Raw genomic sequence first — 18,938 nt, 5'->3', positions numbered from 1 at the left:
TCATAGGGCTGTGCTCCTGAAAATTATTTAAACTGAATTGTAGTACCGAAAAACTTGTCTATAACATGTGTACGCAACATTTGAGATTTCACTACATAAGAACAATTTCAATATGTGATTTACTCGAACATACTTTAAACTATTTGTACAGTTATTCGTCGGTAAATGAGTTGAATTAAACATGCATTTGGTGTTTAACAACATAATTCTTTAGTCAATTCACAGGCCTTTTTATGCGTCATAAATTTATTGCAAAAGAATGTACAAAATAGTTTAATAAGACCTTTCATTAAAATAATTTAGCTCCCTTACACATCTAAAACAGCCCACACATATTATTTACAGTTTTCACTTGAAGATTCAAACAGCCCGGTTTATTTAAATGAGACAGATCGTTGGAAGATAGAATCACAACACTTTGAATAAGGTATACTATAGAGATAAGTAACAATAGACATTTGTGGAAGACAGTGTAAATATTTGAACTTAATTTAAGAAGCTATACATTGTAAACCGACATTTTTGTGCGTATTCAACAAAATCTGTTTTAATTACATAAAATTACGTTTGCATTTTGTCTGATTTCAGTTTCACGCCGATCGACTGAATGTGTGATTTACCACAGATATTTTTCTTTCATTGGCAAGATGAAGCGGCAATGTAAAACTACAGACTTTTCATTTTTAATCTATATTCCTCGGTGATGACTAAAACCGTCTAACAGTTACGGGTATATATTTTTGTTTACAGTTTTCAGGGTAAACGATCACCGTTTTACTAAAATCAGCTTGATAAAATGCCGTCGATTAGATTATGTATTAATAGTGAACCTCTGCATAGAATTATTATATGGCGACATTTAAAATAAAACTTTTACTTTGCGCGTAACTTCTAAGTTGTTCTCATTTTAGGCAGATAATTTAAAATATAAAAGACCTTCCACATACAACAGTTAAACAGTTAATTACCTTGCATATTAGTGTAGATTTAGAAAATACACCAAGTATTTTACAAATTTATAGTTTTCAAAATGTGTTACTTAAGATATCAAAACTTCACTAGCCTTTACCAATTTTAATCATTATATCAGGAGACTTGGGGCCTGATGGGATCTTTCTTAATCATACTAGCCTTAATCGGATAGTTTAGCGAACAGAAACGATGCAGAATGAACAAGTAATACCCTAGTATGTAGAGAATTACAGATATCGTAGACGCTAGAAATGGTACAGCCGCTTTAAAAAAACCAATGCACTTGTCAATGTAACACACAAAAATTATAATCCGAGGACTTCTACGTATCTGTGGTGACAAATTAAAGTGACGCGTAGTCCTAGCAACGGCGCAACGGCTTACGATTGGTAGAGAATTGATACAATATACGCAACGTTACATCTTGAAATTTATAACACGAGACAAGACTGGAACGATATGTATTTGAAAATTGTATTAAACATGTCACAAATACCTACTTAGGCAATATTTAACAATCTATCCATGAATTCCTTCTATTTCGTTACACATCGCATTATAGAAATTTCAGTGTGTATTTGCAAAAAATATTCAACACTTCGCATACAGAATTTAAAATCTACTACAGAACTAAAAATTAATAGAATATTTTAAACTAAATATATTATGAGAGACTTGTTGGAGACAAGTCGATTTAGTTCCCTTTGGATTGACAGAGTTAAACAGGTATTGGCGGAAGGTGGCACAGAACAGGGTGAGCTAGAAGTTTCTCATCTCGGCAGCCATGACACTTTGTGACACAGAGCCGAGTAGCCGGCATTATTAATATTTAATGAACACCATTAATGTAACCACCAAAATAGTGTTACAGGTAACATTTCAAATCTTGAAAAACTTTATATTGATCTAAAAGAGTTGAGTTTTATATAATTACTAGACCTTGCTACACCCGTATTAATAACCAATACCTATTGAAATATTACCAGATAAACAGATAAATAAAGTAAGAAACGTCGGATAAATTTAAAATTATGTTTAAATAATTATAAGTTTACGATACTACATAACTTTTGTCGTTAAAAAAAGTGTTTTACTTTAAAGTAAGTCACTTAATAATGTTGAATATTTCCCGCATTTTACATCCAAAACTTCTACTGGCACTAGTTTGAAGCGACAACATCAACTAAACATCGACGTGGAAACGATGTGACTAATTTGCTGAGAACAGTGATTATTTGTCAAAAGGTCTGTGAAATATAGAAAAGTGCGTGTTTAATACTTACATTGATGTAGTGCTTTTCGTTCCTTTGTGATCAAAATTCCTTCAAATCTTATACTAGGATTGAAAACACGTCTATGAATATTAATGAAGAAAATATCGACGATATTTTTTATTATGAGTAACAGAAAATTGATTTTCAAAAGACAATGTGACCGTTATGTGATACTTACAAAACGTTTCAGTCTGATATTATAGCCTATAGTTACATTGTAAAGCGTTTAATTTATATAAACATTATTTATATTTTTATAAAACTATATTACCTAAATTAATGTGATAAAAGCGAAATAAATATTGTAACTTTACCAACAGTCTTCATTTAATTAGTGCAATTATATTTTATTTGTATGACAGTTGCCAACATATTGTTTCTTACATCTATATATTGAAGAAATCAATCAATATGTTTTTGTTGATCTTAGTAACATTGGTGTTTATTAGTACGATTATTTGCATTAATTACGTCGGACATTCATTTGTTCATACTTCTAATAGTCAAATTGGGTTTACGCAGAATTAGTTGCTCGATTGTTTCTAGGCCCAGTCAATATCAACTAAAAAAAATGTAATTAAAAGGTCTCTCAATTATTTGGAAACGTATGCTGGCAACGTCGACTAGGCTATTTCTCACAAAAGCTATAATGTTAATTTAGTAACGAAATAATTACGCAATAAAAACACTAATCTATCTCACGACAACAGTTTCCGATCACTTCACTAACTCACTCCGTAACGTTCACTGAAAAATTCTATCAAACGACATCAACAGGAAGCTCTTTAGTCAAATAAATAACACGTAATAAATGGTCCGTTTAGAAGTCTGTGGTGCGCGCGTCCGTTGGTCAGGGGGAGAGGGGCGCGGGGGGGGCAAGCGGCACCAGCTCTTGCTGGGGCCGCGGCCCGCGTCACACCAGGGGCTCAGCTCCGGGGACCTCCGCGAATTTTACCTCGCGACTCCGCCGGAAGGACGCGGTGCGCCGAGGCGGACTCCGCCGGCGAGGTTGGGCGGCCGGCTGGAGACTTGCTGATGAGGCCTGCGTCAGCAACCGCGGTGGTGGTGCCACGCTCCGACTGAATGGCGACTGCCGCAGGAATTGTCGAGCAACTACCGGTTGCCAATATGAATTGCCTGAAATATTTGGTCATATTAATTACTATATAGTGACAATAATCATCATCAAAACTAATATCGTAACCAAACCAAGTTTTTTTTTAAAAGAGAGTTTTTTACGCCGGCTTTTTCTCTCGGCCAACACCCTCTGTCTTCTTTGCCGATGAGTAGGGATGCCAACAGGCTCGAATTTAATGACGTGGAATAAGTCATACCGTGATTATCTTATGTTCTAAAATACACGTATTTTTTTTTAAACCCATCCTCAAGTAGATTTCTACTTTTTACTGTATTGTACCTTTTGCAGCAGGCGTATGTGACCTCCAGGCAAGACTTCTGAGTCGCCCTCTAGCGCCTTCGTGCACGGCATCGACACTGGCTGACCTCGTGAGGTGTGAAGGAGGTCCATCATTGTCACCAGATGTACCTAGACCAAGGCCTTCACTCACTGAGTATAACTTGTGTGTTATGTCTTTTCCTGAAATAAAATATTTACTTATTAAAATATAGACAGCACCACAGAACATATATGCTCATAGCAGGGCTGTATGTAAATACACGCGGAAAATAAAACTTATTAAAATGTATAATTATTAGTCAGAAATCGTACGATCCGACAAATGTTTTTTTGTCATATTTCTGTATATTGGCCATCTTCAACCAAAGCAATATTTACGTTGCGCCAACCTGATTATTTAGCGGTATGCAATATAGCCAATGAACTAGCAATCATACAGAAAAAAAATTGGTATTTTATAAAGATTTTACTGATCAAGTACACTTATAGTGTGTGCAATACAATACCTGTTTTAAAAGGAGAATTTAATTCATTCTAAAATTATTATTACTTATTGAACGAGCCAATGCTGTACATTTTGCTCACTTAGCCTTTTTTAGTTTTATAAACATGAATATTTCCTAAATCGTCGGATATACGCCCCGAGAGTATAGTCAGAAGCAGACGTTCTTCAACTATTAGATTGCATTTATTCGTTACATAGTAATTAACATTACATTATTTCACTTATATGCTATTGTTCTACGCGAGTGGTTAATATAGAGTAAAACTAAAATCCTTTATTATGCAAAGCATCCCGATGACTCACTTATTTTTATTTATTTTATTCATTTATTTATTTATTGTATAAATAATCTTAAATAGTAGAGTTGGTATGGTGGAAACATAAACTTGACACAGTTTTTCTGTCCACCAGGACGTCGAAAATATTCTAATTTTGCACTATGGATGTCTTACCAATAAGGCAGTCAAGCACAACCTTCAGAAAGGGTCTATGCCGCAACACACGCTCCAAACGCATGCGAGGCCAACAAAGGCAAGTGCACACTTCCTCTGCTACCACCGTTACCTGGAATCAACCGAAATATATATTTAAGAAATATATGTGTGGAAATTGATGTAATTTAAAGTATAATAATCTCGATAAAATCTTCCGGTTTCGGTGGTTATACCCAACATAAAATATAATTATTATTACCACACTTGATTATTACGTTCAATCAAATAAGCCCGCTTTGCTTCAATATAAAGTAACATCATATGAACCAAAATAAATACGAAGATTGTTCACAAACTAACTATTCTTAAACATCTTAGTAGTTCAATAAGGTTAGCTAAATAGAAATTGAAAGTTCAAATAGAAAACAAATGCAATCCGCGCGCGCCATTTTTAACTATTCCTAGATTTCTTTTTAAAGTTATAAACTGGCCAGTATCACTTTAAGCAATGGGATATAAAAACTTTTTGTTTATTAACTAAATGTAAGCAGGTTTATGAATACAGTAGAGAAGTTATTCAACAAAAAATGGAAAGTTAACATCGTGTATTTTCATTAACGTCGTCCACTCAGTAACAATGTAACTTCGTGCATACGAGTATTTTCCGCATGCATATTTCAACGGTCATAATTATTTATATGCTGCCTTATTTAAAAATGTACGTTGGGACAGGTATTGCAACCTTATTTTATATAAAGATATTTAAAGGATAAGAAAGATTAACTAAGGTTTATTAGATGTAGTTATTGAAAACAAAATATATGCTAAAAATCAAAATTTGAAACAGTATGTAAGTACTCAAACATGAAATTCTTCTCAATCTAATAAGCTAAAACCTTTATAGATAAATCCTAATATTTTTGATTCCAGACAGAAACATCATTTTTATTATTACTAAAACTATAAATATGTGTTAGCATATATGTATAACACAATAATGATTATGATTCGGTGAAACAAACCTGGAAAACGTCATCCGATTGTTCGCGGTTCGCTTCCCACTCAGGTGAATCTACGAACTGATATGGCTGAATGTAGTGTAGATGTGTGTCGTCACAACTCACTTTCATTCTGAAAAAAAAAGTTTTATGTATACGGGTATAGTTCTAATGAAGAGGTGTCCGGTGATACGACGGAGCTGTTCAAAAAGTTTATTTCTTATTGATGTAGGTTAAATCAATTATTTATTATTTATTTATTATTAATTTATCATCAAAATTAAGTGAAAAGGAGGCCAACTGGCGGATTTTCAAGCGATCTCTCCCAGATAACCACTGTTGAAAGAAAAAAAGGAAATATAAATTAGATAAGGTAAACATGAGTGTAAAATACATAATACCTACATGTTATTTACATAAAACTAATAAAGGAACAAAAAAACACAAAAAACTATTTTACTTACTAACATATTTTACTTTGAAAAACTATGAAAAAATTCAGTCATTGATAATAAAGTCCATATTATACACTCTTATTCATAAACCGGAATACTGTTGGTACACTTGGGGATGTTACGTTTAATTATTTGTAAAAAGATGAAAATAAATGAGACCAATTTTAAAAGTTATTTCAGTATATATATAGAGGGTAATATATGAAAAATACTATTAGAAGACATTAAGAGAAAAGGCTCCACACAAATTGGCTAGACTGTGCAATGAGCTGCAGGGCCTAACTAAATGTTTTTCAAAAAGTCCCTTAGCAATCCTTTGCAAAATTATTTAATGTAAGCCTCATTAAATTACAAGCAGAGGCCATACATTGGTAATCTTTTTTTACGTATATAAATAAATAATACTTCAATTACCTTAAGTACCATTTACTTAATACAGAAAAGGCTATGTTTATACCCCTGCCCTTATGTATATAACTTGTGTGACAAGTTTGTTGAACGATGATATCGATGAAAAATAAGTGCTTTTTGACAGATAAGATTTGACAGTTTTTGTTAAAGCTTAAAACTGCAAAAATATCTAGCTTTTGATACAAGCTTTTCAAATTGACGGAATAAAAATCTAAAAGCTCTACGACATATGACGCAACTATCCAAACATTATTCTCTTTTCTTATCGGAGAAAGCTGTCGTGTATTCAATGCCGAATCGCTGGAAAGTTGAAAATCCCTAGCAAAAACTTGGACGATAAGTCAATTGGAATGAACAGTTTTAGATTAGGTCTGGCGTTTTGATAACTTTGTAGGGCAGTAATTGATTTGACAAGTTTAGCATTAATACACGCGATGGGCCTTACAAGACAGCCTATTATGAAGTTCTTATATGACACAATTTTCGATCAACAGATCAGAAGTCTGTTGGAAGTGGTAAAGGTTTTGCTAATTATAATTAATATAAATTTATTTATTTGAAATGTTTATTTTGTACATAAGTATCCCGAGAGTAATTTCAGATAAATAATTGTTATTGCATAATTTAATAAATCAGTATTTATTCAATAAAGGTTTTATTGGTCACTGCATTGGTAATACAATTTTATGGCGCATTCATTTTTATCCACTATTTTAAGTATAGAAACATTGTATGTTTTTTATTAATATTTAAAAAAAATCTCCAAGCGTACCTATTTATTTTAAGAAATTTTCTTTTCTTTTATTAACTAAAATATATGTTATAATATATTTTTATTTTAATAATTTTGCACTTCTTGCTTACCCTATCTAATTTAATTAATTTTTTCTCGATAAGGCTGCTAGTTGCACTAGTGTTAATACATAAATAAATAACATATACATATTATAAATTATTATACATCTTGTATAAGTATCAACGGTCCTAACACATTTCAGTAACATAATTTCTCTGGACGAAAACTTATATTATAGTATATTTTATATTTAATAAGACTGGGTGAGGTGAAACAAATTAATTTTATCTTTGAACTGCCCAAGTACATGCTTTGTTTTATTATTTTGTATTGTGATATTAATTTTGCTGTAAATTAGTGTATTTTTATAAAGTATAAAATGAAAAAGAAATAAAAAACACAGCTTTCTTATACAAGTAAGACCTAAAACCTAGATTCAAGTCACCACGGAACTTGAAGTAAAATGGATTTTGACCGCGGCCTAGTTCGCGTGGGTGGAAATTGCTTACAGTGCCTATCATAAAGTATCGTGCAGAATAACTTTGATAGCATAGAAAAAGCCATACTTATAAGCCAAGATACCGTTACTAACACTTAATTTTAACTACACTTTTACGTGAATTAAAACATTTTACTTATATATTGACTCGCTTGAATATCCTACGTATATATATATATATATATAGTATAGTATTGTTTTGTTTGCTAGACTGTATTGAATGATTTACAGTTTACACTTAAATGTTATTGCTTGTGGCGGCGTCCATGCATCGCGTTGTCTCTCTCCCTAAAATAGTGCGAATGGGCCGATAGCTGGCCAGAAAGTTATTTAGTTAATCAATAAGTTTCCAAACACACATACTATAAATTTCGTAACACTTGCTATCAGAAACGTGATCGTATCAAATATATTATACTCCGAAATTACAACTAAAAATACCGCTGTCTCTTGATATAGCGGCTGTATGAGCAATGCAAGCGGTCGTACGTGCGTCGAATATAGAACGAAGGGCTCATTCGTATCACGTAACAAATCAACATAAACATGTGAAATACATACTTTCCCTTCAGTAATATTGATAATCGTTCGTCTGCGGGCGTGACCTCCTCGACAGCGTACGCTTCACCTGGTTCCAGCTTCACGACCCTCGCCTCTCTCGTTAGCTCTTGGAAATGTTTCTTGCTTACTTTTAACGGCTTAAATAGTTTCAGGTACAAATCGGTCAGTTCTAGCGAAAGGGCTGGCGGCAAAAACCTGTGGAATATATGTCATGTGTACGAAGCCTAGATAATTTAATTATGGCGTATAGGCTTTCGTGAATAGTGAATAATTTCAGTTTTCGCATACATTTTGGCTTCCAAAATGGCGCATATAGTTTTTTATAAAAGTTTGATTTTGCCCTTTATAAACTATATTTAATAAATATAGTTTTATCTGCATTTGTTGAATACAATATTAAATATCTATAAAGTTTGTGTGTAGATAATGTTCGCAGGTTTGTGTGCTTTTAACCAATTCAAAAGGGCATTACAGGTACATATCAGAATGAGCCTAGTAGGCGAAAGTTAAGAAGGCCGATGGCGACTTGTGTCTTGTTCGTATATATTAAGTTTTACATATAATAGTTCAACATTCAACATATAATAATATATTTTAAAAATGTAATATGTGCTTATGTTTTTGTAAGTATTTTTAGTGTTCAATATACCTTATAATTAAGAAAACAGTATGTATAGAGTTGACGACGACCAGGGCTAGACTCCAGGCTAGAACATCAGGAGCACAAACTTCTGCGCCAGCCCACATGCCCATGAGCACCGCTCCCGTAGCGGCAAGCGCTCGTAGCACCAATATACTCTGTTTAAAACTCTTCGGTGCCAAGAATGCTATTGCGAAGCATAGGTTGGCTGCCTGTTGAAATTTGCATTTTGTCAAAGTTTTAAGTTTACAGTATACACACCAATATCTTAGTTATACATTATTCTTTATACATCACAGTAACTTTTGACACTCATTTATGTCGTGTTTCAGCAATCGTGGAATATGCTTAAAAGGAGTATTAAGAATATCCATAGCCGAATTTAGTATTATTTAGCTAAATGTATTGAATAATTTTTGTAAATATTAAGTATTCCATCGTTGACTTTTTTTAGTATATTTTTTTGTTTTATACAATTTACTTACGCTATAGTATTAAGAAATAAATAAGAATCGTTCATTGAATCATTGTGATCAGTCAATCAGTTTGTGAGACTAAGGGTCTGCTTCACAATGTATAGATAAAGTACCAAATAACTATGCAACACATACATTATTCGGAAGATTAAAGTTCCGGAGGAATTTCGCGCTACCTGACAGTCGTGAAACGCAATAATACTGTTTATCCTACCAATAAGTAATAAATAGCTTATTTGGAACTTATTCGGACATTGTTAAACAGACCCTAAGTGATTTTATTTAATGTATAGTCTTGTAAGTTCGATTCATGCTATTTACCTGAAAGAGATCCTGTTGCGCACTTGTCCACTTCGCGCAGAACCAATGATTATCGTGTTCATCAGTAGTGTTGCTGTTGAGCAGTTCGTAATCGGTGTCAAACGTGGTGTTAATACGCGAGAGGTTAAACGCAATAGTGGCGTTAAGCCATGTAGATTTAGGTGAGGCGGTCGCCATTTCGCGGCCGCGGGCCGGCGCGCGCGACGACACACCGCCGTTCGCGCGCGCCCCCCGTGCGTTCGCGCGACGCACTGACACCAGACGATTCAGTTGGGCTCTCGCTTTCAATATTACCACCTCCATCACCACACCCTGACAGTACTCCGGGAGAGCGCACTTATCTGAAACCAAAGATGTATTGTTAAAATTTTACTTAGACTAACCAAAATATACTTTTGCGTGGCTAATCATGACTAGTGCCTGTCAATAGAATACAGTCGAATGAACTATCCTGAAATATGAATGTAGAGTAGGCCAACATAAGAAACTGAAAATATTAATTTTGTATATTTACAAAGTTTTCGCCTTGTTTTCCTTAGACTGAACAAATATTTTGCGAGGCTAATAATGATGTTCTAGTGCCGGTCAATAGAATAAGATCGAATGAATTATCCTGGTTTATGAATTTGCTGAAGGTTTATGAAGCTGGCTAATATGAGAGTTAAACCACAAATAATTATTTGTATATATGACGCCAGAAAATATGCAAGTCAGCGGAAAATTCACAGGTTCAACTTTAGAAGCACAAAGTACTATTTTCAAAACAAAACTCCATTTACAAACTTGCGTAATATATTTCTCCAGTATTAGAGGTACTTTATTTAAGTTATAATTGCAATATATTGCACGAGTTATTCTAATTTGAAACATTGCCTAACGACTCACGAATGATTTAAAAGTAAAATCCTAGTTTTCCGTCTTGCCCCGATGAAAGTCTGCGATAACAAATGCTGCAACGAAGGTGTATTGGATACGATTATGAAGGAATGAATCATTCATTTATTTAAATCAACAAGACATCATCTTTTAAATTTTATAAAAACCCTCTAACCCAGTGACTTGTGTAACAATGAATTCATAGCTTTATATTAGTTAATCTTAATTATTATATTCAAAATTATTTATTTGTAAGCAAAGTTTCAAGGAAAAAAACAACAATTGGTTTTTTCAACGAGGCTACTGTAAAAACAATAAATTTATGATTATGACTGTTTAATTGTGTGTGTAAAAGACGAAACAAATGTAATGAAAGTGTGCATGAAAAAGATAGATTAAGGAAAATTTTATATACCAGGATTTACCAACGATTCTGTTTTGTTATAGTTCAGTGTACCGAGCCAATAGTTTAAATTTGTGTTACGTTTGAGGTATGTAAGATTATGCAGGCTGTGTATCAACTATATTTAATTTTTGAGAGACTTCATTTTTGTATTTTTTTACAGTCAGTGTTAACGTTAGCTAATTAAGCACGGGAGAGATCGCTTATTCGCAATAAACCCGCTGGTTGCTTTTATTCTAAGAAACAGTAATGCTGAATAAAAAATAAACCTCTATCCGTGTGGAGGCTGTGAAAACGCACTTTCCTTAATGAAGGTAAATAGGAACTCACACTGCTTATTGATATAATCGCACTGAATGATTCATTATGTGGTTTGAGTAATTTCAATACTACTTACTGAATTATTTCCGAACAAATTCGAAAAAGGGTCCTTCAAGAAAAGAGTACCGGGTTTTTTATAGAACAGGGGCAAACGGGCAGGAGGCTCATCTGATGTTAAGTGATACCACCGCCCATGGACACTCTCAATGCCAGAGGGCTCAAAAGTGGTTCTTAAAAGGTTGGTAAGTGAACCGTCTATGGAATTGAGTATCAGAAATAATTGTTTTATAATTTTTAAAATATATCTTCAGTAAATAGTAGAAATCAAAATGGTGAATGTGTTTTTTATAAAGAAAGACGTTATTAATTATTTTGTTTGTAATTTAAATACAATTTCTTCCGCTTCCGCTTCTTAATTTTGTATATATCACAAGTTTGTATTGAAAACGTTATGAAATTTTTAATATTTTTTTTAAACGTTGCTTTTGAACAACAGCTTTATATTTTAAAGCAAGAAGCCATCGTTTTAATAAAACCGAGCACTTGTTTTCTTTAGCTTACGCCGTCTAAGGGCTGTTTAGTAAAGGTCACCCTAGAGTTTACCGTCGCTTAAACCTCCGGGTTTTCTTTGTGAGAATTTCCATTCTTAAAATTCGTGAGAAGTTTCTCAAATTTTTTCAACTCTGCCATCAAAAGATTAAACAATGAGACCTTTTATTTACTTTTGGCGTTTTGATAAATTTTTAATTATTATAATATGTACGATACTGTGGCTAAAACTAACTGACATTTGTATTACATTAAGGGCCTGTTTCACAATGTATGGATACCTTATATAGTACCAAATAGCTATGCAACACATAAATTATTTCGAAGATAACAATTCCGAATAAGAAACTTCGCGTTTCATGACGAATAGCGCTATCTGAAAGTCGTGAAATGCAACAATTCTTACCAATAAGTAATAAATAGCTTATTTGGAACTTATCCGGACATTGTGAAATAGACCCTAAAGCAAGTTAATAGGCGTCGGGAACGAGAAGTGTTAGCTTAATAGTTAAGTGAGCGTGTCACAAGAGAAGACTTCAATTCGAACCAAAACCATTAATTTTGCTCTTGCGGTGAAGGGAACATCACGAGGCATTTCATAGCCTTAATGTTCGAAAATGTTTCATGTGCCTATCTATATTCGTTACAGGCAAACGTCAAGAGATAAAAATCAGTGGCGCTACAACCTCTTTAGGTCCTCTTTAGGCCTCAGATTTCTGAATCTGTTTCATGATCATTTTTAAATCTAATAGGCAAGTAAGTCGTCAGCCTCCAGTGCCTGACACACGTCGTCGACTTTTTGGGTCTAAGACATGTCGGTTTCCTCACGATGTTTTTCTTCACCGTTCGAGCAAATGTTAAATGCGCACATATAAAAAAAGTCCATTGGTGCACAGCCCGGGATTGAACCTATGACCTCAGTTATGAGTGCCGCATGCGGAAGCCACTAATTAACACTGCTTTCGTGAAGAGATACAGACACATATTCTGAGTATAAAAACAGTTGCCAGTTAGAATATCATGACGCATGAATTCAACTTCGAACATACACGCCCACCTATTTACTTAGCCAATATCTACAAATAAAAGCTAAAGGACTGCACATTTACTGACCATCTGTGCGATTGTAACAAAGCTCTCTGCGTCTCTGGCGGCCAATTCCGGTCGCAGTATTTGAATGGGATTTATAGGAATTTGTAACAAATGATGCCTACAGCGAATCGTATCGTATTTCAGCCACACAATGCGCAAAGGCGATGAGAACTTGGAGAAGCTGATCGTGGTTGGTAACACAGAAGACAAAAGATCACGTGGCCGTTCACCAACCAGATGGACCGATCAAGTGAAAGACTCATCGTCTTCAAAGCTATACAATGTCATAAGAGAAGCGCTGGACAGAAACCGGTGGCAGCAGATAGTCCGCGCTAAATGTTTCGTTGCTGACCACGACGCTCAGAAATGAGCTGCCGACTATAGAGAGAGTAACAAATGATTCTTACAAAACAGTCGCTATAACCGAACTGGGCGTTACATCCATCGCTATTAATATGAAAAGACTTAAATTGTCTTTATTAATAAAATCAACTGTAAAGATATGATTATTAAAAATGCAGAAATATGAGACGAGGATGAGTAACGAGTTGGAGCCACATTATTATTATTTTATTTGATTACAAAACTTTATTTTTCCTGCAGTGATAAGGTCCACCATAACTTCTAGGACTCCAGAGGAATTATACAGAAATTATACACATGTATCACAATTTGTCTGCCACCACGGGGAGTTAAGGATTGTACTTACTCAACAAGTATAAACTTGGAAGTAACATTGAACGAGACAACAAATAAAGGAAAGTTCTCCATTGTACAAAGTGCTACGGAGCTACGAGCGAGGTTGCTAACCGCACCTCGTAGAGGCATCAAATTAGTGAATATGTAATATGCTAAATTGTTTAAAATTATTTTTCACAGAGATTAAAGAACACAAAAACTTAACTTTTATTTTAATTATACCTTAGAGTAAATATACGCGTAGCATAAATAATAATTTCATTTGAGTTTTCATACCACATCAGTCTACTTTACTAACTTTTACGAAATTTCTTAAAATGACGTCGTTTTTGTTTTAAGGGGGTGCCGTTGCAAGCAATTTTATCTATATTATAGATGATATAATTTAAGAGAAGATTTAGTCTTCAGCTTAGTACTTCATCTAATTCGAGATGAATTATGATTAATGTATTCCATACCTAGGAAAGACACATAACTAAAAACCTAGGAAGACCACATACTAGTAAAACAGTTACGACATAATATGTCTTGTGTTTTTATAGGCTCCCATAAATATATAAATAGCTTTTTATGAAATTATAAATGAAGTACAATCGTAAGTAGATAAGTTATCGGCTGGTAATAGTATAATTAAATAAGTATTCAAAAATTACGAACCATAATATACAATAAGAGACAGATACATATTTTAGTCGATACCAACTCCGGGGAAACAAATACAGATAATACAACATTTTCTACAGCTGTGATACTTTTTTGACATTTAACACCTTTTGTCTTCAGTCACCGTGACCACGCACGCTGTAAAGCACGCGAAACGTCGGTTAAATTTAAGATTATGTTTAAATAATTACCTATAAGTTTAAAATAATACATAACTTCAATTAAAAAAAAAGTGTTTTTCTTTAAATAAGAGACAATACAATTTAACACAAAAACACTGTATCAACTCAAAATACGTAACCGTTTCTCTAGTAATTTAAGAAATTAAAATGTCCTATACATTGCATCACACTCTCGACTTTTTGCTGAAATAAAGCATTCCGTCTTAGTAACCTTTAAGTAAGGAGTAGTGTCGGTAATATTTTAGAATACAGCTCAATTATAAAATTAGTAAACGTTTTAATTAATTAAAAACTGTATTCAATTTGCATGCATGCAACTGAAGTTGGCTGGAAAAGCCTGGCGTCAGAAAGCCGCGCCCTGTCTAAAACAGGCATATCATATTCTTATGTAAACTGTAATATATGACGTGTATATGCCCCATTAACTATCGTCTTAGAAATGTTGCAACTATTTCGTTTGTCATTAATCTTTTTTCGTTCGTCTTTTGTCTTGTCAAGTATTTATAATAATCTTTACAATTAATAACAAAATGTTTTCTCGTTAAGTTTATTCAAAGACTCTAGTTAAATAAAATTTCCGTTTAAATTTGGTAAAATAATTAGGTTCGTAACTCAAGGTCTTTAAAAATATTTAATTAAAAATAAATATTTAGATCACACATCAACGAATTTGAAAAGAAAGTTTGGTTTAGTTTCTAGAAATTTGCTTGTACATATTGTACAGGAACTATTATGCATAAGTTTGCGTTAATGACTTAGATTATATAGGTTTAATCTATATTTAAGTTTAAACTGACTTATGAGTCGTTGCGAAACCAGGGCGCTTTACTAGTTCACTTATATAAAATAGTTGCCACAAAATTCGGCAAACTTTCAAGATAGGATTAGGTAATGCTGGGATATTGAATTCGAACAGTCAGCAAATCTCCGATTTTATATTTATTTTCACAAATAACATATAGTGTAACTTTAAACTTACTATGAACTGTATAGTGTTGCATAACTGCATATAAATATATATATTAAAACTATATATTGCGACGAGAAATTACATGAAAATACTAATGAGTGAAACATTTATAAAAACATAATCACGTCATTTACAATATATATGTATAAACTAAAGTACTATTATGTCTCCTTGCGTCAAATTGCGTTTTTTGGTCATGAATAGATACAAATAAACTTTAGTTAAAAAGCTAATTTGATTTCTATAAATTGAGTTTTAATTTTATGCGTAAAACTTATGTAACCTCAAAAAAATGTTTACTCATACTCCGTGAATATGACCAACGAAATATTAAGAGAAAGGGCAGCCACATCAGAGGTTCATTTATCATTCTTATTTCATATGCAGATAGGTTTCTTATGATCACTCATCTTTCAGCAAAAGTAACTATTTGCATCATACGGAAACAATAATTTAAAATGTGCCCTATACCCCGATATCCGTAGACAATATTGTTATTATTTCCCGTCATATTGACAAGCAAATCATTATTCAATGAGACACCAAATCCTCTTATGAAAGTAATTGATTGAATCTTTGTTTACGTTTTAATAGCACTCATCACGCCAATCACACATTATAAATCGATTCGTGCCTTAATTAACGTTGCTTGACGCTTAACTTATTGGTAAACATGTTACTGATACCTTTAAAGATATATTTTATTGTAATTAATTTAGAAGGCGGCCTTCCAGAAATAATTGGAAGTAGACAATAATTTATAATCTATTGTTTTCTCTCGTGTTTTTGTTTTTTAATCGCGGGCCTTTATATCATCTATTTTTTTTTAAGTTACCTAACATGCAACGATTTAGCATTGATAAACTGCGTTGAAAAACTGTAATACAAAGTAATAGATATTCTAAAGATATTGTGCTAGCGGTATTAAATTATTAACATGTCCTTTTGGTGCCAAAACGTGTTTCTGATAATGACTGAAAAAAATTAGCTGTATACTTACGTGTTTATAATGTTTAGCGATAACAGATCTAACAAAAATATAATCTTCAAAGTTGCGTGACAAATCTCAGAGTAAAGATCGAGGTAAATATTGCAGGAAAATATTACGTCGCCCATAAAACTGTAGCGTGATCGAATTATATCCCCAAATATCGACAATTTCAGTTTCGTTTTTACTTCAATGGAATTACGATAATAAACAATGTTCGTATGTAAATATCCGCTAATGTGTAATTAATTAATTAAATTTAAATTTAGATTCAAATGGTTCTATTTTTTTACATTTCAATAGTTATACATAACTACAAACTGTAGAGCAATAAAAAACTGTTAATTCCTATTTCGACAATTACTACTGAAAAGCCCACAATTGGTTCAATTATCGTCATGGTATTTGTAATACTTATATGTAGATTAAAGTGTTCTTAAATCTTCAAGGTTATCTCGATAAATTCACCCTTAATGAGTGCGTTTGCGTGCTGGTACAAGTAAACGAATCCTTTAAGTCTGAGGTTATTCAGGTATTGTTGTGGGTGAAGGCATTTTTATCGACCCCGAGATGGCAGCGTCTTTACGAAGCTGGGCCGCTCACCTGTGCAGCGGAGAACGCCGCTCTCTCCGCCCACTTGTGGCGGTGTATCTCAGGTTTCCGTCACGGAACGTCCGCATATCTCGCACTCTCATGCCGCACCATCATAAAGCACCAAAACAAGCGTGAGCGCGGCACGCGGTTCTCATATTCAATCTCGCGGCAGAGCCTCCGGTCGGCGATCAAGCGTTGCGCGACACTCGACTGACTGCTTCCGCACGGCGCGTTTCGACGGACCAGTGATGCCAACCCCCGCAAGCGAAACGCGCTTGATTTAATTTAAAGCGCTTACTTGTAATATAAGGGCTACCACATTCATTAAATTATTAAAAACATGCCTTTTTAGTTTAAGCTGTATTGTTTAGAATGATTATGTTCCATTTGTTATGACTGATTTCAGTATGAAGTAATTGTAATGTGTAATGACTGATTCATACCTACGATTTAAAAAATAAAATGAATGTTTGAATCTTATGATACATGCCCTTTTTAATCCAGTACATTCTGTAAAGATATAAATAAAACACATTCTTGGTTTTTAGCATACTAATGCACAGATAAGCAAGAGCGTTAATCTTATTTGAAGCTATTTTTATAAAGCTCTTGCATTGCTACGTTGGTAGTGTTGTTACGGGCGCGGCGCCGTTCCGCGCAAGCGTACCCCGCCCGCCCCAAACCCCATCACCCTCAGCTTTTACTCACATCTCTGTAACACAGACGATTTTCCATATAGAGACGGGAATCATTAATGGAGCATTTAGAGAAAAATTCGCATATAACACTCGCTGGTACAGTGAAGGTAAACATCGTGAGAAAACCAAGATTTAGATCTAAAAAAGTCTACAATGTCCCAGGCACTCATGGTTGATCATGTGATCAAGTAGGGCCTATTAGAAATCAATCACGCAACAGATACAAAGATAAAAAAAACAAGAGAGTATCCGGGCCTTCATGCGTAACAATTCCCTTAGAGGTTGGCAACTTACCCCAAGCCTCGTTGCAGATGTTCATGAGCAATTAGCTCTTTCAAATAGCTCAAATAGGGTAGCCCTAATATCGTGTTACCCATATTGAGTCAGCATTTATTAGTCTCTGAGACTTATTAATCTGTGTCGTTACTACTCTGATATTATCAATAAAATTATTGTACGACATGAACTCGTCCGATAGCCGCATCATGTCAAACACATCGTATCGCAAAACATTAAAACTTGTTATTTGTGACCATAAAATGTGTCTCCCGGGAGAATCGGACATTTTTACGTCGTTGCTCCGTTAGGCTTGATATATTAATGGTATAGCACATCTTTATATAACAGTCTGTTACTTTTCATGACTTGCTGTATATGTTTGGGATTGATTTGCTCCAGTTCAAACAATTTGTATTAAAAACTTGGCGATTGAAAAGAGTGGCGGAAAGTTTCTTGCCAGTTCATCTTACCCGCTCTACGCCCTTGACTTGCGAACTGGTCGTAAATGTTAATTTACAATTAATTTAATTTGTTTTTTTGACGTTCATAAATGTACATGTTTACCTATATGAATAAAGATAAGTTTGAGTTATATTTGGTTATGTTTATAGTTTTGTTGAGGAATGTAAATGCGAAAGAACCGTTAAACTCCATTTTATCTGTCTTTATTATAAATATTGTTCATCTAAACTAGAAACAATCTAAACAAGTTTAGAAACAATTTTGTTCAATTATAATTCAAAAGGTTTGTAAAAAACAATTATTTCTCAGTGATTAATTCAATTTTGGCCGTGGATGCCCTCCTTTTTGCCCGCTCTACGCCCTTGCGAACTGGTAGTAAATGTAAATTTACATTTGATTTAAT

The 18,938-nt window shown here is 33.7% G+C and overlaps 1 protein-coding gene across 1 annotated transcript; it reads right to left on the bottom strand.

Moving 5' to 3' along the window:
- Window positions 1-2,757: 2,757 nt before the first annotated feature.
- LOC110994693 (blood vessel epicardial substance) lies at window positions 2,758-17,285 on the bottom strand. The gene is made up of 8 exons (XM_022261490.2): window positions 17,106-17,285; window positions 9,760-10,100; window positions 8,972-9,174; window positions 8,323-8,517; window positions 5,625-5,733; window positions 4,621-4,732; window positions 3,664-3,843; window positions 2,758-3,383 (listed from the first exon to the last, which is right to left on the bottom strand). The coding sequence occupies exons 2-8, from the start codon at window positions 10,060-10,062 to the stop codon at window positions 3,160-3,162; spliced, it is 1,326 nt and encodes a 441-aa protein (XP_022117182.1). The 5' UTR covers window positions 10,063-10,100; window positions 17,106-17,285; the 3' UTR covers window positions 2,758-3,159.
- Window positions 17,286-18,938: the final 1,653 nt, after the last annotated feature.

This window comes from Pieris rapae, chromosome 12 (genome assembly GCF_905147795.1).
Source record: "Pieris rapae chromosome 12, ilPieRapa1.1, whole genome shotgun sequence".
Lineage (NCBI taxonomy): Eukaryota > Metazoa > Arthropoda > Insecta > Lepidoptera > Pieridae > Pieris > Pieris rapae.
The sequence above is the reverse complement of the archived record's forward strand: the minus strand, read 5'-3'. Positions and strand labels throughout refer to the sequence as shown.